At 37.9% G+C, this 21431-nt stretch overlaps 2 protein-coding genes across 4 annotated transcripts in view; one reads left to right on the top strand and one right to left on the bottom strand.

Moving 5' to 3' along the window:
• The window catches only part of LOC123564944 (jmjC domain-containing protein 8-like), a 76786-nt gene that overhangs the window by 33365 nt on the left and 21990 nt on the right, over window positions 1-21431 (top strand). The window lies entirely within an intron of this gene.
• LOC123564943 (tripartite motif-containing protein 45-like) lies at window positions 651-11379 on the bottom strand. The gene is made up of 2 exons (XM_053537591.1): window positions 11305-11379; window positions 651-2435 (listed from the first exon to the last, which is right to left on the bottom strand). The coding sequence occupies exon 2, from the start codon at window positions 2326-2328 to the stop codon at window positions 1228-1230; it is 1101 nt and encodes a 366-aa protein (XP_053393566.1). The 5' UTR covers window positions 2329-2435; window positions 11305-11379; the 3' UTR covers window positions 651-1227.

The raw sequence follows: 21431 nt of genomic DNA, 5'->3' as shown, positions 1-21431 counted from the left end.
CCTAATTTTAAGTTTGAAACTCATGAGAATTTATCAGAATATTTGTCTTGATAACCTCTAGGTCGCTTTCAAATCTTGGTCATGTGGGATCAAAAATTAGGTCACCAGGTCAATTCAAAGGGAAAGCTTGTTGACACTTTAGAGGTCACATTTAAGACTGTATCTTCATGAAACTTGGTCAGAATGTTAATCTTGATGATCTTTAGGTCAGTTTGGAATCTTGGTCATGTGGGATCAAAAACTAGGTCATCAGGTCAAATCAAAGGAAAAGTTAGTTAACACTCTAGAGACTACATTTATGACCATATCCTAATGAATCTTGGTCAGAATTTTAATCTTAATGATTTTAAGGTCAAGTTCCAACCTCGGTCAGGTGGGGTCAAAAACTAGGAAACATCATACTTCACAGGATTTTAAAGATAAATCTTGTATACTGGTAATTATATTGTTACCAGAAAATCACCTTTTTACATGATCAACTATCCTGCAAGTTCACAGCACAAAATTGAAAGATTCAAGAATAGCATAAATTGCTAAAGGCTAACCACAAACCACTGTGTCAGATAGTTTCTAGTCTTGCATCCGATTTATGACAATTTGATTTGAAGTCAGCAAACTTTACCACTCGGCCACAGAGTCCGGTGAGGAACAGGTATTTCCTGATGAAGTTATTATGACATCTTGTAAACCTGAATAAAGTTGTCTGCTGATGTATCACTTGTGAAGCTGCTGATGTACAAGGTTTTGTTGGCCTCACACCAGCAGATGGCATAGGGCTGCTTCAAATCCTTCAACACAACTTCACTTCTACTGCAGTTACTAGATATATTTTGTATGTTACGGGTATCAACACGATAATCACTCAGGAAGAATGATCCATCTGCTAACATAGCAAGACCTGCAGGAGCACCAAATGCACTATAAGTACCTGTCACTTTACCTTGCCAGTTTAACTGTATCACAGCGTTCTTTCCCGTGTCAGATACATAGATAGAGCTGCTGTTGGCTGTAACATGTGTTGGAACACGGAAAATATCTTCACTTTTTGTATTTTTAGTGATTGATTGTAATACTTTGCCTTTCAGGTCAATGATCTGAAGTTTTGCAGGTGACTGAAATGACGCTATGAGTTGTCCTTTGTAACAATATATACCAGAGCATTGTCCCTCAACTTCTATAGTGTCTGTCTGTTTTAGTCTGTTTGATGAAAATGATACAAACTGAATTTCATTTGAAGCTGGCTGGGACTGCTAGTTTGTCTTTTGAGACTGTGGTGACATTCCAGGGACTCCTATCTAGTTTAAGTTGATCAATGATGGAATAACTGTTGATATCAATCATTTTGATTGAGTTGTTTGGAAAATCTGCAGCAATAAGTATGTCAGATGTAAGAAGAGTCATTCCTGTGATCCAGCTAACTTTTTTATCTTGTGGTGTACTCACACTGACTGCTCTCTGGTGTGAAAACTGTTTAGATTTAAGTCTGGCTGAGACATTTATTGGTGGTTTTAATGGTTTTGTAGTTAATGTTCCAAGAGATTTCTCATTATCAAAAAGGGTAGAGATATCCAGATTTGGTTCAAAGTAATATTCTTTCACTTTTCCAGTTGTTGTTAGTTGTGAGATCTTCTTCTCATTCTCTTTGATTAGCTGCTCAGCAGTTTTCAATTCCACGAACAGTGTGTCTGCTTCTTTTGATGTGTTAAGTTGTTTGATGGCGTCTGATGATTCTTGAAGGTCTTTTATAGCATCATCACATGTTGTTTGTACTGTCTTAAGTCTTTGGTCATTGTCTTTTTTCAGAGATCTAGCTGTATTTTCAGCCTCATTTTCCATAGCATCCAGCCTTTGGTTGATTTCTTTCCTGAACTTTTTAATTTCTGCAAGAACATCTGTCAAAGAAGCATTAGATTTTTCTGTTATTTTCTTCAGGTCTCCAACTGTATCTTGAAATATTCCAGTCATGGTGTCTATCTCTTTAATGAGCTTTCTGTACTCATTGCTGTTGACAATTTTACCAGATATATCTGGTATGTAGTCCACATGGCAGGCAGTGCTTTGATGTTTTAGGGTTACACATACACTGCAGAGAAGGGCATTATGGTGATGACAGTAGAACTTGATCATTTCCTTTTTGTGTGTAGAGCATGGTTTTGTAAGATCACCAGGCAAAGCATGGGGAATAGGTTGTGAAGACACCTGTAGACTTTGTGGCATGTTGTGTTTATCAAGGAGGGTATGATGCCTTGAAGGTTTAGCTCTCTTATGATGGTTAAAACAAGATTCACATAGATGCTCTTCACAATCTACACAGAAGTCTGATATCATCTCTGTCGCATGGCTGACAGAAAATTTCGAAGTCCTCACCAGAACCTCTCGACATTGAAGAAGCAAACTTCTGGGGTGCCTTTCTGCCAGACACTGCCATTATAAACCTGAAATACATGGAAGACTACTTTTTGAAACAGTAATTTGAAATAGACACTTAAGCGAATTTTATCTTTTTGATACTGATTGATTTTCTAATATTGTTAAAATATTAAACCCTTTTTTGTTGGGGCTTACGCCATGCTCACGCAATGAAGGTAACATGGCCACTTCCAGCTTGAAATGATGGAGAATATATGTTTCTCACCTGTGAGGCAGGATTACATGGTATTCTGAATAAAATAGAACTGTGAGTGTAATACACAATATTACTCGTCTCACACCGGTCTCAAACTTCTTCATTTTTCTCTGTTTTCTAGAATGATATCATTATTTATTCTTCATTAATGCTTAAGTGCATTCACATGGTTGTGATATTAAGAAACTCAACCATAAACATTTTATGATATCAATGTTTTTTGGCATAATTGTTATAGTCTTACGATATAGTCTTGAGACAATATACTAATTAGTTAGGTTATAAGAATCTTTCAGTAGTTGAAGGTGTACGTGGAAATATCCAGCTCGAGGGTAACTGTTTTGGTGGTACTGAGGCTCTGCTGAGTTTCTTTTTATGCCCCCGAAAGGAGGCATATAGTTTTTGAACCGTCTGTCTGTCTGTCGGTCTGTCCGCAATTTTCGTGTCCGGTCCATATCTTTGTCATCGATGGATGGATTTTCAAATAACTTGGCATGAATGTGTACCACAGTAAGACGACGTGCAGTGCGCAAGACCCAGGTCCGTAGCTCAAAGGTCAAGGTCACACTTAGACGTTAAAGGATAGTGCATTGATGGGCGTGTCCGGTTCATATCTTTGTCATCAATGGATGGATTTTCAAATAACTTGGCATGAATGTGTACCACAGTAAGACGACGTGCAGTGCGCAAGACCCAGGTCCGTAGCTCAAAGGTCAAGGTCACACTTAGACGTTAAAGGATAGTGCATTGATGGACGTGTCCGGTCCATATCTTTGTCATCGATGGATGGATTTTCAAATAACTTGGCATAAATGTGTACCACACCCGGCTGTATATATTCCAGAGTAACTGTGGAAAAATTACGGACAATTGCAAAACTTCCATGGAAAGTAGGTACTTTCCATGGAATAGTCCAGAAAAGTCACCTGTTATATAACATGTCCAGTGATTGCAAATGTTTTCCACGGACATCTCTGGAAATTACTCTGGACATCTATCAAAATGTTCATGGAATATTCACCGACACTGCGGAAATGTAACACTTTGAAAAAATTCTGGTCATTTAACTCTGGAAAATAACTCTGTCATTTTCTAAGGGATTTTAAACACATCAGAAAACAATTAGCATCAGACTGGGAATACCATGTAGGGATAGTACCTAAAATTTCAAATTATGGAAAACAATTAAAAACTTAACGTTGATTGCTTATATATATAATCTAAGACCGAATATAATATTTAAGTCTTGATCTGATCATTTTCAAGCATGTTATTGATGACTTTCTGAAACTTCTTATTTAATTTCCATGTACTCGCTCTTGTAGATAGTCCTACCTGTCTAGCCATTGATAAATATTTAATCCCCAATTATAACTGGATTATTGCAGAAAGAACTTATGTCAATGCAAAAGAATTGTCAAATACATGCATTATTGTATGATATCACACAATGTTTTAAGACTGATATAATAAATTCAGATCCACTATTTAAGCTGAAATTTAGATATAATTTTATTTATACCATATCACACATTATATATAAAAACAAGAAAAAACTCTTTAGTATTTAGCATGAAAATGAACATTTAAATGAAATGACTTATACCATGTGATCAAGCTCAGCCAGTTATATGAACTGATCTTACAGAGGAATTTTCAAAATGTATAACTAGAAGTCTGATGTTAACAAGTTGTGTAAAAATTAGTGAAACTTTATTATGTGAGGTAATTCAGTTCAAAGTTAATATTGAGGATTCTAGAAATTGCTCAAGTAAGTTTGTTTACATAATTGACCAATGAAACAATACATACATTTGTAATTATGCTAATTAACACATGCATGTATATTTGTACATCAGTCATTATATACAATGTAGCATAAAACAATGAATGCTAAAGTATAACCAAAGGCTTCACAAAGATTTTATAAATAATATGCATGTATGAAAACAGATATCTTTAGGTACTTTCTTTGAATGATTTCATCATTATTTAAGTGCAACTAATCTTTGTTCGAAACTATGTATATGCTTAAAAAATATTCTAATCAGTCACTTTTAACTGGGAAAGATTCATTTTCCTTGTTTATATATATCATATAGTGTTTGAAACTGCAAAAGTGATCACATGCAATAAAATCATATTGCTTGTAATGAAGTGTTATTGCTCACTATACAAGTACTGCAAAAAAGTCTATAAATCAAATTTATTGCTATGGAATAATACTGTCAGCAGAACTTCCTGGATGACTGCAGAATAACTCCGGAAAATTGTTCGCGGATGTCCGTGGAATCACTCCGGAAAATTGTCCATGGAAAGTTCTCCGGAAATCCCTGGACATTTTTCCGCAGTTTTCCGCAGTATTCCATATCAAGCTCCGGAAAGTTTGTCCGATTACTCCAGAGTCCGGATTTCCATGGAAATTCAAAGACATTCCATGGAAACTTCTGGAATTTTGACAGCCGGGCTGAGTAAGACGACATGTCATGCGCAAGACCCAGGTTCGTAGCTCAAACGTCAAGGTCAAACTTAGATGTTAAAGGATAGTGCATTGATGGGCGTGTCCGGTCCATATCTTTGTCATCGATGGATGGATTTTCAAATAACTTGGCATGAATGTGTACCACAGTAAGATGACGTGTCACACGCAAGACCCAGGTCCGTAGCTCAAAGGTCAAGGTCACACTTAGACGTTAAAGATCATTTTTCATGATAGTGCATTGATGGGCATGTCCGGTCCATATCTTTGTCATTCATGCATGGATTTTAAAATAACTATGCATGAATGTGTGACACAGTAAGATGATGTGTTGCGCGCAAGACCCAGCTCCGTAGGTCAAAGGTCCTAAACTCTAACATCGGCCATAACTATTCATTCAAAGTGCCATCGGGGGCATGTGTCATCCTACGGAGACAGCTCTTGTTCTTGCATACAGTATTCTTCAAAAATAAAAGAATTGAAATAAAACAAATGCTTTTCCTCTAAGCACTATTTTGTTGTAGTAGTATATTAATTCATTTATAAATAACAGCACATGCCCTGGGTCATCTTACACTCCAGAGAAAGACAAGTTTTTCTAGCACCGGCAAAAACACGAGATAATCCTGTCTGGTATGCAAGAAAAAATGGTCTAAATGGTTAGAAAATAAATCTGTCATGCCAGTTAAGTTGTGGTTGAAAAGGAATCCCATAATGATACTTGTTTTGAGATATGTCCAAAAACTTTGTAGAACCTTTTTGAGCAAAAATTTTCCTTATCCATAAATAATTCAAGGATCTGGTAGATTCACTAAATATATATAAAAAAAATTGAGTCAACATTTAGAAGGGTGTTATTTTGCCCCTGCCCCCTTACATATTGGAGTATATTGTTTTGCAGATGTTGGTGGTCAGTATGTAGACCGATCAGTAACCGGATGGTAACTCAAGAACACTTGGGCTAGGATCATGAAACTTAAAAGGGAGGTTGTTCATGATCAGCAGATGATCCCTATTGATTTTGAGATCAGAAGGGCAAAGGTCAAGGTCACAGTGACCCGGAACAGTTAAACGGGTTCCGGAGGTTAACTTGAGAATGCTTAGGCCTAGGATCAAGAAACTTAATAGGGGGGTTGATCATGACTAGCAGATGACCCCTATTGATTTTGAGATCAGTAGGCCAAAGGTCAAGGTCACAGTGATCCAGAAAAGATAAACCATTTCCGGATGATAACTTGATTATACTTGAGAATGTTTGGGCCTAGGATCATGTAATTAAATAGGGAGGTTAATCATCATCAGCAGATGACCCCTTTTGATTTTTAGGTCAGAAGGTCAAAGGTCAAGGTCACATTGAACCAGAACAGTAGAACTTTTTTGCCAGATAACTAGAGAATGGTTTGGTCTAAGATCACATTTGATATGGAGGTCACTTATGACTGGTAAATGACCCATAATAATAATTATTAAATTTGAGGTCAGTATGTCAGACGTCCAGTGCACAGTGACCAAATAATTTCTGAATGCATCAAGGGGTGCATTTTAAGTTCTACGAGCTCTTGTTATCCTTCGACGAAAGTCTGAGGGATATAGTTTTGGCGTTGTCCGTCTGTCCATCTTTCCGTCCGTCCGTCCGGAGCCATATCTAGAAAATGGTTGGGAATTTTTATATAAAACTTCATATACATGTTCACCACTATGAGTTTATGCGGCACGCCAAGTTTCAGTTAAATTGCCCTAGTAACACCAGAGTTATGGCCCTTAGAAGTTTCTAGTGTTAACTATATAGGGTACTATGAATATGGTCATTTCTGTATCATAGGTTTTGATATATTTGACCTAGAACTATGAAACTTAAACAGAATTAAGATCACCATAATGTGGTTGTGTACACACAATTTCATTCGGATTTATTTTGTAAATTAAGAGTTATTGCCCTTTAATTGTATAAAAGTCCACATATTTGTACGTAAGAAACTTACCATTTGGTAGAATTTCATTAAATTTCTTTCATTCTTTTCCATGAACATTTTTTGTGAACATGTGAAGTTGTGTACCCACACCTGGTCACCACCTTACTTTGATCACACCCCCTCCCCCTCCCAAACCCCCCCCCCCCCAAAAAAATATTTTTTTTCTTTCCTTATTTTAGATTTTTTTCAAATCTTCCATGAATATTTATCAACATGCAGGTTGTACCATTCCCCCACCTCGCTCCTGCACCCCGTCATGCCCGTTTTTTTAGCTCACCTGAGCACAAAGTGCACAAAGGTGAGCTTTTGTGATCATCCTGTGTCCGTCGTCCGTCCGTCAGTCATCAACAATTTGACTGTTAACACTCTAGAGGTCACAATTTTAGCCCAATCTTAATGAAACTTGGTCAGAATGTTACCCTCAATAAAATCTTGGATGAGTTCGATATTGGGTCATCTGGGGTCAAAAACTAGGTAACCAGTCAAATCAAAGAAAAAGCTTGTTAACACTCTAGAGGTCACAATTTTGGCCCAATCTTAATGAAACTTGGTCAGAATGTTACCCTCAATAAAATCTTGGTCGAATTCGATATTTGGTCATCTGGGGTCAAAAACTAGGTCACCAGGTTAAATCAGAGGAAAAGCTTGTTAACACTCTAGAGGCCACAACTTTGGCCCGATCTTAATGAAACTTGGTCAGAATGTTACCCTCAATAAAATCTTGGACGAGTTCGATTTTGGATCATCTGGGATCAAAAACTAGGTCACCAGGTCAAATCAAAGGAAAAGGTTGTTAACACTGTATAGGCCACATTTATGACTATATCTTCATGAAACTTGGTCAGAATGTTAATCTTGATGGTATCAAGGTCCAGTTCGAATCTGGGTCTTGTAGGATCAAAAACTAGGTCACCAGGTCAAATCAGAGGAAAAGCTAGTTAACACTGTATAGGCCACATTTATGACTATATCTTCATGAAACTTGGTCAGAATGTTAATCTTGATGGTCTCAAGGTCCAGTTTGAATCTGGGTCTTGTAGGATCAAAAACTAGGTCACCAGGTCAAATCAGAGGAAAAGCTAGTTAACACTGTATAGGCCACATTTATGACCATATCTTAATGAAACTTGGTCAAAATGTTGATCTTAATGATCTATAGTTCAGATTCAAATCTGGGTCAGGTGAGATCAAAAACTAGGTCACTAGGTCAAATCAAAGGAAAAGCTTGTTAACACTCTAGAGGCCACATTTATGACTGTATCTTCAAGAAACTTAGTCAGAATGTTAATCTTGATGATCTTTAGATCAGATTCAAATCTGAGTCATGTGGGGTCAAAAACTAGGTCAACGGGTCAAATCGAAGGAAAAGCTAGTTAACACTTTAGAGACCACATTTATGACCATATCTTAATGAAACTTGGTCAGAATGTTAATCTTGATGATCTTTATGTCAATAGGTCAGGTGAGCGATACAGGGCCTTCATGACCCTCTTGTTGTTTTTTTTTCATTTTTAATTTTCCATCAATATTTATAATCAACATGTGAAATTTTGTTTCCTCACCAGTCCCCCACCCCACCCCCTAAAAGAATAAATATATACATATATTATATATATATATAATATATATATATATATTTCCATTCCTTATTTTTGTTTAAATGTTCAAACCTTCAACATGTTAAGTTGTGACTGCACAAGCCTTGCCCTCAGCCATGTTCCAAGATATCTTACTTGATTGTGTTCCCTTAAGGACATCTGTTCTTTTAAGTTCAAATGTACTTGTTAAACAGCAACACCTGATGGCAAACCACTCAAAGACAATATTTCGTTCCAGTTAAACTTCAAGCTCACATTTCAATCAGCTGCATTTAATTTTAAAAGCTAAGCTTATTACAGTAAGCATATCCCATTCAAAATAAATTCTTTAGTCAGGATCAAAGTATCATACATTTCTTATGTACTCTTCAATTTAATTAAACATTTGTTTTCTGTTAAATTGATTTTGACTAATGAAATTATTTGCTTCTTATTAACATTCTTAACTTTTTGCCGGATATATTTTTTTACCATTCCTCACCACAAACCTTTTCGGTGGGGGATACCAATTCATCGAATTTGCTTGTTCTTTTAGGAAATTGGTTACTCCTCTTGTTTATGGAACGATAAGGATCTTATAAGTAGTTTAAACAGTCTCTTGTATTCATGTACATTGTAGTTAGGTAGATGGGAGGCCCAACATTGCAGGCCTATCAATGTTTTTCAAGGAACAGGGCTCACGCCTCCAAAAAATAATAGCCAACTTTGGAACCTATAAAAAATTAATAGCCAAAACTGATGCGAACCTTTGCGTGCAATGTTTATAAAATAAAAAGAACAAACATTAATTTATATTAATGTTCTCTTGTCAGTGATTACTTTGAAAAGTTGTAGACCCAAACAGGGGGTGTAGGAATTGGGGATTCAGGGAAATAACATCCTAATATTGGGGGTGGACTCCCACTATAAATGTTTTCGAAGATTAGGCTTTAAAATGCTACATTCTGATTGATTCTAAAGGCATTTACTGGACACATATTTAGTTTGTGTAAGGCAGCTCAGAAATAGTCGATATTGACTGACATTGTGGACTGGGCAATACTGGCTCAAGCCCCATTCATGCACACAAAATATGAGAAAGTTTGAGTATCATTCATGTTTATACTTTTTCTTTATATATATCAAAAATGTTTTCATGATTCTTTTGACCACAACAGTTTACTGCACTTAAATTGCGCAAAAAGTGAAAAACAATCGGGTCGCGAAAATACGTGATATTTGGCACACTATTGAATAACAGCTTTTTGTCAACAAGGTTTTGATGCTTTATTCAATAAATACTAACTTTTTGTGTGTTTTAGAAAGTTTAATTATACTAACGCTAATGACATTATTCAGGCAAATTTATTTGTTGACTATTTTAGCTTGCCCGTATTGGCCATGTTACTAAAAGTAGAAACAAGACTGGGTTTCCCGATTATATCTGGGTTTAATTTGCAAAACAGACATTTATTATTCAGAATTGTCTTGGTAAAAAAATTCAACACGTACATTCGCGTTTGTTTTCGAATTCTAGAAATTCGAAAAACTTTCAGATTTTCTCACTTCGAACATTAGCATTTCAAAATTAATAAAAAGAGATATAACCTAGATTCTGATTAAAGATATTTTGAAATCGTCGACAATAATAGGTCAGATAATTAAATAAGCGGTAATTATAGATGTCAGGTAGGTTTAATTGTCGTCTTCCGAATATAGACATAAAAATAAATGCGTTGGCGTTTGAAAATGTTCTCAGAAAATATCCTGTCAGTTCAATGTGACTTAAATGCTAGATTAGTAAGATGGCATCCTGGTTATAATCGGTTTAATTGTCGTCTGCATCCTACCGATCGGCATAGTTGACATGTGTGTTTGGAATACATGAGGTAATAAACAGTGCGCTTTGTCGATTTTTCTACACTAGCTGACCGCGGTTTACTGTCTTTCTTTGCATAATTATTTATGCAGCAGTTAAATAAAATAATCGCCAGTGAATGTCGCCAAAATTAAAGAATATTCGCCATTTAAATAAAATAATCGCAAATGGCGATAACGGCGACTTACAGCGTGAGACCTGCGGGAAAATTTTGGACATCCAAACAAAAAAGGACTTTTTTTACCTTACGGCTTCTCTCTCCCCCACCCTCCACCAACTCCCATCTTACCGCTCCTACAACTGTTAATGAGAAAATCTTATATGTTGTGGCAAATGTTAAATGTTTAAATTTGCATGTAGTTGTAATGTTTCAGTAGTTTTAAGTTTACAGTTTAATGGAAAAACAGTAACTGGAGTTAGAATTCTGATCATATCAGATATCACCTTTACTGTAGACTTAAACTTTATTGTTTGTTTACTTTTGGCAACAGTTAATAATAAAGTCATGTTTTATTCAGTTGAGATTATTATATACTACATGTATGTAAAACATCCTTTATTTTAGATATACATTTTTGTATTTGTACCATCTAATTTCTGCAAAGTAAGCTACATGTGGAAAGAAAAAAACTTGTGACAAGATTACAAACAAGGTGAAAATTTAAACATTGGTCTGGATCAAGATTTAGACACTTTAACTTTTTAGTATAGATATAAATCATAATATAATGTAGTTGATATAATTATTTGCTAGTATGAAAATACCTTACCCTTCCTATCCACTGTAGAAGTTCCTTTTAAATCTTAAAGAACAAAAATTTGTGAATAAGAATATGAAGTCGTATAAGTTTATCTATTACTTCCTCATTATACTTTGTACTTGAGATAATTTTCAATATCTCAGTCTATATTTAGATTCATTTTTGCAGGGGATTGTTCACAGTCTAAATATGTTAAACCTATTTTCTTACAAGTCGATAGATTATAGCTGCATTAAGGGGTGATGTATTTCTGGCTGTTGTTTGGGAATGAGAGGACAAATTATTACTGCCATGGAAACACTGAATTGATTTTATTTTCATTTTACTTTCATTTCTGGCACGTTCAAATAGCAAATATTTACACCAACAAAATTTGCCCAGTACATCTAGGTAGCAAAGTACTGAAACAAATGTTAATTTTTTTTAAATTTTATCAATAAACAACTGAAACACATTTGGACTTTGATGCGACGTAAAAATTTGTATGTACCAAAACATGTGTTAAACACTATACTTTGCAGCATCAGCAGATATACCTTATAATCTGGAAATAAACAGAACTCCTGTCAAAAAATGACATATACTGAGCAATGTCTTCTGCTAACGACTTTATAAGTTCTTGTAAGTCAGGTATCATGTATCTAAAATCCTGTGTCTGAGAGTTCAGAAAACGAAAATCTACACAAAATGTATACGATAACAGACTATGTTAACATGTGATGTTATTGGGACAAAAAAAACACAAGGATCAATATCAAATAGGGAATGCCACATTCCAAAAATGCAGCCTCCCCAAATGTTAGCGCACATGACCAACACATACACGCACACACTCACACAAAGCAAAATCATCAACACACACAGTCTCACACAAAGCAGACACACTAAGACAAAACAAACAAATAAAGGAACACAGTCGGACACTGCCTTGGAATGGTCAGTGGCAAAACCACCACTGGAGAGTTTTAACCAGTTTATGGTGCGCACCCAACCTCACTCTTACCCCCACCATGTTCCAAAGACAAGGGACAGTGTAAATAAAAGTAATCCCTGCCAGGTGAATCTCTAAAACACGTAAAGAAAACAAAAAGGCATGGCATGTAAAATACAAAAATGATCCTATATAATTACAGTAAACCTCATTTATAAGGAACACTGTTATATGGAACAGTTTTCAATTCTCCCATCTAATTCCTTCTTTATTCAATGTAAAAATCCTTATTATATGGAACTTGGTTATAAGGAACACTTTTTCCTGTCCCAAAGTATGAAATTCAATGGAAAACACTTTGGTTATAGCGAACAGACATAAAGAATAAAAATTATTAAAGATCGGAAATAAACAGGATAATCGCTGATGATGTCAGAGTAACATCGGCACTTTCACACACATAAACACAAATTATTTCATTACGTTAATTCACGGATACGATCAAATGAAAATACATAATATCATCTTTAACATTTACCAAATACTAGACGATTATATATTATGCTTCATTCGTAGATAGCTGTTTAGTTTATATCCCTTCATTTGTAGAGACTCACAAAAAGTATTATAATCAACCTAACCAAATAAAACAACACTCTTAATTCTGCATATTTGGACACATAGTTTCTGAAAAAGGACGCTAGAAAATCCCAGACGCGATTCTCCGGGACGCATATTTTTTGCCATGCGTGTGCTTGCTCAATACACAATAAATTACATTAACAGAAAACAGTTGCGCCTGTCAGTCAGAATGACTCTTTTTGCTCCTGGCCAATCAGAGATCCACGTTTTCAAATAGGTGAATGGTCGATTAAGGTACATGTAGTATTGTGTGTTTACATAATCTAATCAACATGCGACAAACCACTCTGATTATGTCACAAATAGTTTGATTTTTAACACGTGGCGTACTTACGAGTTTTGAATTTGCGGTTTATCTCAATTATATAAATTGCTCATTTGCATATTACGTTCAAAATTACGTCCACTGTAAGCCTACATTACGTTTGTTTTATGCACGTCATTCCAGTCATAAACGTTAAAGTAATAACACGTAAAAATTGAATTACGCCCGTAAATATACACAAATTACGTCTATTTTATGGACGTACAGTTTCGTACGGGCAATCGCAGTTATATAAATTGGATTAAGGTTTAGAAGTATATCACAAAACAACAGAAATTTTAATAAATGAACAATATCTTGGCAAACAACTTACCAATCCAAAACATGTTTTACTGTTCTGTCCTATAGAAGTGGATACTTTAATATTCTAAAGGAGTTGTCCCCCTTTAAAAAAGAATGCCATTTGTAAAGAAATAGATGTAAACAATAGTCAAAAACGATGTTTTACATACCGGTAGTTATGTTAAGTTTAAACACTGGTACAGTGTTGCAAATGCATCAAAACAAAGAAATGTAACAGCTTTTTAAAAATGTTCTAAAGGCTCTGAACTGTCCAGAAGTGTGGCCCCTAAATGCAGTCCCTTTCCAGAATTCAATTCATATATGAGTAAATTGACAATGGTTTTGTAGAATAATGTACATCTTTTATATGCTGTTTAATTATCTTGTAAAACAATGCTTTCTTTTTATGATTTGGTGATGTTCGAAATTTTTTCTCAGATATACGGACCTAACTCTTAAATGATGATTGAAATTATAATGTTTGCAGGACAGTATTAGGACTTGATTGTGCTGTTCTGGATCAATTTATAGAATTTCCCTGTGCAAGATAAATATAAAAAATGGACAGGGACAGTGCTCGCAACTTTCTAACATAAAGATTCATGGTCGGAACAAAGGTCCCAAGGTGTTCCTTATAAGTGAGGTTTACTGTATATCAAGTTTCGGTTTATTCTGTTTGGCAACAAGAACTATCAGTTAACGTTAACGGAACATCCTCATACTCATCTACAGGAGCAATAATGCCCTATTGTAACAACTTGTCTAACTGATGACGAAGAACCTCTCTTGTCCGGGGGCAGTCTGCACGGACGCTGCTGTTTTGAAACAGCATCAGGTTTGAGTGCAACTTGTGTAACCAATACCTGTGTTGTCAGGTGTAGTGAAAACTTTCTTATGCTTATACAATACCTGATACAAACGATCACAATCAGACTGTGATAACTCACTATTAATTTGGAAATTAGACTTAAATTTCTCAAAATTTGTCCTATCAACATCAGTATATGGGGTCATAATGGATGACGGACTGAGGTTTGGGAGGTCCATTTTAGTCAACAGATTTCTTGTTAACAGTCTCACTACAGGTTGTAGCAACAGAAGAACTGTTTTTCTCTACAGTCATATGTGCACATGATTTTAAAGGTATAATATCACATAAAATGTCACAAAGTTCAAATTTGGCTAATAAACACCCTTTCTGTATGTGAACGACATGATGACATTACCAGGGCTCAGCAACTTCACTTTAATGGCATAGTCTGGAAAACAAGTTTATATACAAGAGCGTTTGACACCAAAATTCCTTTCATTGTTTGTTACCAGCACTCTTGTAACAACACATTCAGAGTTTGGTTCGATAGCTACAGTCATTGCACAATTTACCTTAGTATATACTTCTCTTAAGATCAAAAGATTAAACATTTCGTAGAAAAATCTAGAGATAATTGATTCTGGAACATATAATTTGTTCCCAAGATCAAAGGATGAGAAGTGTCATGCAACAAATACACAAATATAAATTCACCAGGATCATGTATGGACTTAAGAAATGAATTCTGGCAGTGCCATAGATGTCAACAGACTGATTATTTGCCAGAAGAATACTATCTGATAATGGAAAATTATCAGTGTTCTCAGACTGCGAAATTTGTAAGTTGATTCTGTTTTATAAACACATTTAAATACATAAAGTTGTGTGCACATTTTTTATCTGGTTGTCCATGGCCTGGAAGCTGCTGCACTGTCCCAGATCCAGGCCAGTTTAGTTTGGGTGACCCTGTTGTCGCTGTAATTGTTCACAGTTTTTGGCGATATGGCTTTCATTTCCACAGAGCTGTCGACACTTTTTCGGTTGAGCTACATTATGATTACTGTGGTTTTTCTAACAAAATTTGGCAGAAATTGGCCAAATTGGTCACACGACACTATATTGAAGGAGTTTTGGAATCAGATCCTGTCCAGTTACATGACCTGTTTAGATGACTATGGCTACCACAGTTGTCGAACACCACTAGCACTACTGGTTCTGGAAATCTGAGACTGACTAACACTGGCACAAGGAAAATAGGACATTGCACTAGTCACTGTGTCAGTACGATAACCTTGTGCTTCTCCTGTTTTAGCTGAGTGGAGGGCACCCTTGTAGGATGCTGTTATCGAAAAGGGATTAAGACTGTATAAAATACACGTTGTGTCAGGTTCGTACCTTTTAATATCACTAACGTTACATATCAATACAACGGACGTGACGTCATAAACGTTACGTAATGCGGAAGACGTCACGAAAAGAAAGGCGGCAAATGAACGTCAATACTTTACATACTGGGGGCCGCGAAAGTTATAAGGATATGTATAGTTCTTCTGAAAGTCTCTGTGTAGCTCTGGTATTCTATATCACTATTCATTTATCGAAAGTTCTCTTTTTGTCACTTAAACAGTCACAGTCACTTAATGAAATAGCACAAATTTCTAAAATTGCAATGTCTCTGTATACTGTTTCTCACGCGAATCTTTCACTAATAACTGGAAAAGTCACTTCATTTCCAATGGATACAATTTCACAATGGGTCTATTCGTAATACCGTTACTTGTTCTTATTTTGGCTGCTCTGGTATAGCCGTCATTTCCGTAAATTAGTTCTTGCACGACCGCAAGCTTCCATTGGGAACGGGGAGATTCATCATGAATTTGGACGACATCTCCAACGTTTATCTTCTGCTTGTTGATTCCTGTCGTCTGGTGATGTTCTCGTAAGGCGGTGAGGTACTCGTGGCGCCACCTATCTCTGAAATGGTGTACGACCTTCTGCTGAAGTCTGGCTTGTCGAGATAAGTCAACACCACTGTTAAGGTTAGTATTCATCGCTGAATCATCTGTAGATTTCTGGTAGGGTAAAGTAGGTAATCTCCGGCCGTAGAGAAGGTGAGCTGGAGTCAGGGGTTCTGGATCTGATGAACCGGATGTTACATATGTGAGTGGCCTGTCATTCATCACGGCTTCTATCTCTGTGACGACTGTCTGTAATGCATCGAAACTGATGTAGGATCGACCCAGTATCTTCTTCAGTGTTGACTTCGTGAGACCAATTAGACGTTCCCACCAGCCGCCGTACCATGGAGCACGTTTCGGGATGAACTTCCACTGGGTACCTTTCATGCTAAGAGCGTCTTGTACTGTCTGGGATTCGAACAGGCGTTGTATATGGTTGGAGGCTGCAACATATGTGGAGGCGTTGTCTGAAATCATCAGTTTGGGAACGGATCTACGACTGGTGAATCGTCTGAACGCTTGCAGGAAGGCCTCTTCGGAAAGGTTGGGTACAAGTTCCAAGTGCACGGCTCTGGTGGACGCACACGTGAAGAGGCAGATGTATGCTTTGGTCTCGTTGTTGGAATTATCTCGAACGTAGAGAGCTCCGGAGAAATCAACACCAGTTACAGTGAATGGTGGTGCGTCTTCTACTCTGTATTGTGGTAATGGAGGTGGGTCTGGGGCTGAGTATGCCTTCCCTTCTGTTCTACGGCAAACAAGACATCTACGAAGTACTGTACGAACACTCTGACGTATGGAAGGTATCCAATACTTCTGGCGAAGGTAAGTAATAACTGAGTTCTGTCCTGCGTGAAGAAGTCTCTCGTGAGCGTCGGCAACAAGGAGTCGGGTAAGTGGATCTTTGGCCGGTTTTAAATATGGAAATTTAGCCTCTTCATCAAGATCTGCATTGTGGATTCTCCCTCCACATCGAAGGAAACCATCTTCATCAAGAAAGAGTCGTAACTGTTTCACAATCGGGAGTCGGGTCTGATTGGGTCTCGAACGAACTGTTCTCAGGTTTGTAATCTCTTCCTGGTAAGTATTATGTTGGCAGCTGTGTAGTAAGACTTTCTCTGCTTTCTGTAGTTCACTAGTTGTCAGTTGATCATGATGTGGGTAGGTTTTCTCTCTGCATTTATTTATGAACCGTAATACATACGCTGTCACTCGTTGAAGCTTCGTGTACTTGCTGAATTTAGTTACGTCAATAACGTTACGTAACTCTGTACGCGATTCTGGTGAATATTGTGGCGGTTGTCTCCCTTGTTCATACTCTAATGAATAACTCGATACCGTTGTCATCACTGTCGCATCGTTAGTATGCCATGTTGGCCAATCCAGTGGTTTGGTTATCCAGGAAGGACCATTCATCCAGATCTTGCTGTTGGTAAACTGCATCGCTGATATACCGCGTGTCATTAAGTCAGCTGGGTTGTCTTGGGTAGGGCAATATTTCCAATTCCGGGAACAGGTAAGTTGTTGAATCTCTTCAACCCGATTTTTCACAAATCGCTTCAATGATTTGGTGGTTTGTAGCCAATGTAGAACAATCTGGGAGTCCGACCACAGGTAGGTATTATTTGAATCAATATTGCATGAAGACTGGAGATGGTTGGCTAAGCGTGAACCCACCACAGCTGCCATAAGTTCTAGGCGGGGTAACTTAAGTTTCTTCAATGGAGCTACACGGGTCTTCGCCATAACAAAGGTAGACTGGTTTGATGTACACAGGTAGGCTGTAGCACCATATGATAATGTACTAGCGTCGACGAAAATATATAGAGACATCTCTTCTGTTGCAGTGATACGGTCGTCTGCTGCACATGCATCTCTGAAGTAGTATCTGGAAACTTGGTGTTCATGACGTTGTTAAGGTCTGTCACAAGTGCTGACCATTTCTCATAAACGTGCTTAGGTAAGGCTGTATCCCAGGAGTATTTCTGTTGCCAAAGTTCTTGTAGTAGGATTTTTGCTCTAACGGTAACTGGACTCAATAAGCCAAGCGGGTCGTAGATACGGGACGAATGTTGAAGAATCTCACGTTTTGTGATCACATCTGTAATGGGGACTAGTTTTGCAGGAAACATCATCTCATCTGTAACTGTATTCCATAACATACCAAGTACTTTCGTGGTGTCGTCTGCTTCAAGCACTTTCTCTGACGTAGCTAGGTTCCTCATTTGTTGACAGTTTGAGCTCCATGACCGAAGGTTGAAACCAGCTTCTAGCATGAGACTTCGTGCGTTACGATAATATGCGAATGTATCCGATTCTTCGGGAAGGCTTGTCAATATGTTGTCAACATACAGGTCTCTCTTAAGGATCTGGCATATCCAGTTGTTGTTGTCTTGGAGATGCTTCATAATAGTCGCATTAAGTATGAAGGGGGAACAGGTAGCACCAAATAACACTGCCTTGAATCTGTAGGTTTCTAGGGAACTATCTGGGTCGGTAGGGTCACTTAACTACAGGAATCTCGTGTAATCACGATCCTTCTCGTCTAATCTCACGTGTAGAAATGCTTTTTCGATGTCAGTAGATATGGCGTATTTGTGAAGTCTGAATCGCACCAAAATACTGGTCAAGTTGTTCAATAACGGGGGAGTAGATTCTAAGCAATCATTTAAACTTGGCTGATTCCGAGATTCTCTGCAGCTACAATCGTACACTATACGAATGGGGGTCGTCGTTGAGTCTTTTCTGATTTCATGGTGGGGAATATAATGGACATCTTGGGAAGCTATCTCTGAGTCTGGGACTTTTTCTATGAAATCTCTGCGAACTTGTTCTTTTATGATTTCGCCGTACTTATTAAGTAGGTGTGGCTCCTGACGTAGGCGGTGAATCGTTTTCTCTGTGCGTCGTTTCGTTATGAAGTAATTGGATGGTAAGGGATGGTGATCTAGTTTCCATGGCAACATGGCGGAATAACGTCCATCTTCGAACTTGATTGCAGTGGTCTGGTAAGTCTGTAGGTATACTGTACTGGACGGATCCTCTTCTGGTGTAATACCCATGGACTCAAGTTTCCAGAAGCGCTCTAACTCGTGGACATCTGATGGTGAGGTAAGTACATTATGTAACTAGTGGGCGTATTCGTAGGTGAACTCGGGAGTGGACCGGATAGGAGGTACCCAATCTTTGAGCTTACTGCGGTAGGTCCATTTCCGCGTACTATTCTGTTCTGTACTATCTTCCAATAGTGGTCTGCGCCTATCAACAGGGACATTTCGTAGGATTCGTCATCTGTGATTGGGTGGGCTAACTTAAGTCCTCGTAGATAGGGTAAGTCTTTCACATCACGCTGTAGGTTACGTAATGGTACTGCAATGGTTGGTACAACAAGGACCTGGATGGCAATCTTCCTTCCGGAATCTGTTACTAGGTATACAGTGGACGTATCCATGAAGCATACATTCTGTTTCGAGTCTCCAAAGGACGTCAGATGAATTATCTCGGGATTTCCACGAGGTACATGTAGTTCGTCGGCTAATTTTTCTGTAATAAATGAGCGTTGAGCTCCTTCATCAAAAAGAATTGTGGCGTCTACTCTGAACTCTTGGTTGCACACTGGGGCGATGGCTGTCTTCAGTAGTACATTAGAAGGGGACTGCGTCGAAGAATGGAGTATGGCTGTGGCTTGTTGGTTTCTCTGTTGATCTGAGGTTGTTGGGGCTGTAGGGACTGTGGGAGCTGTCGGCTGGGCAGACTTCCGGTCACATATACTGGTGTGATGTTTCCGTTGGCAACGGCAACATCGAAAGTTGGATCGGCACTTTGACACTTGATGACTACCAAGACAGTTAAAACACAATTGTTTATTCTTGACAATGTCAGTACGGGACTGGTAAGTAGTTACCTTGGTACAGTCGATCGGGGAATGCTGTTCACTGCAAAACACACAGGCTTTCTTTTCAGTAGCTGCAGGGTTTCTCATATCCAAACTTCTTGGGGGTCTTTGTTTACCTCTACTTCCGGTGTAAAAAGACGCCGTAACTAGAGGATTGTCATGCACTTCCGGTATGACGGACTGACCTGCGTCCATGACGGTGATTTCTTTATAGATCGCCTTCCGAAGTTCTGCTAGAGTCCATCCAACGTTTCCGTATTCTCTTGTTAAATTTTTGCGTACTTCCGCCGGAAGTTTTCTGATAATGACTGGAATGAGTAGCGAGCCGTAAGTATCTTGAAATTGTCCGATTGACTCTAGACCGCGGATGTAGGACTCTAACTGGTCGTAGTAGCTCTGGAGGCTTGGTAACGTGTTGACAGGACGTGGTTGTTCTAACAGGGCTTGCATGTAGGCTTGTATAATCTTATGGACCTGACCGAATCTCTCATGTAATAAGCTGACCGCTCTCTCGTAGTTTGCGTTCGTCAAAGCGAATCCTGCTATAGTATTAGCGGCGGGACCTTCTAACTGGGCGTTTAAGTAATTAAACTTCTGGATATCAGTAAGAGAGGGGTTAGTATGTACTGCTGACTCATAACTGTCCCAAAATGTCTGCCATTGTAATAGATCTCCAGAAAATATCGGAAGCGATAATTTTGGTAATCTATGCGAATGAGAAAAGGTTGAACTTACAGTCTGTTGCGATGTCTGTATAGCGGGAAATACCGGTAACGTCTGCTCAGGTCGCATGATATCTGTCTCTGAAACGAAGCCCTCCGAACGTCTGTATTCCTTGAACATGTTAATCTGGATCTCTAAGTTCAGGTGATATTCGTCGGCCTCTATCATCTCTGTCTCGATCTCCTCTGGTTGAAGTAGCTCTAGAATCTTCTGATCTGACTCTCTCACAAACTCCTGTTTCTTCTGGATGTTGTTCAATATCGTATTGAAGATCGTCGGTGTCGGCTCTTCTTTTGCAGCTTCAATGCGTTGTAAATACTGACGTATAATTCGTCGATGGCCTTCTCTGATTGACTTGTAAGTTTCCATCTCTATGAAATTTGTTTACGGCACCAATATCGAAAAGGGATTAAGACTGTATAAAATACACGTTGTGTCAGGTTCGTACCTTTTAATATCACTAACGTTACATATCAATACAACGGACGTGACGTCATAAACGTTACGTAATGCGGAAGACGTCACGTAAAGAAAGGCGGCAAATGAACGTCAATACTTTACAGCTGTTG

Source organism: Mercenaria mercenaria, chromosome 2 (assembly GCF_021730395.1).
Source record: "Mercenaria mercenaria strain notata chromosome 2, MADL_Memer_1, whole genome shotgun sequence".
In the NCBI taxonomy this organism is placed as follows: Eukaryota; Metazoa; Mollusca; class Bivalvia; order Venerida; family Veneridae; genus Mercenaria; species Mercenaria mercenaria.
Note: the sequence above shows the minus strand (reverse complement) of the source record. Positions and strands in the feature narration are given on the sequence as shown.

Excerpts from the sequence above, each read along its gene's own strand:
- LOC123564943 (XM_053537591.1), bottom strand. The coding sequence starts at position 2,328 with ATGATATCAGACTTCTGTGTAGATTGTGAAGAGCATCTATGTGAATCT.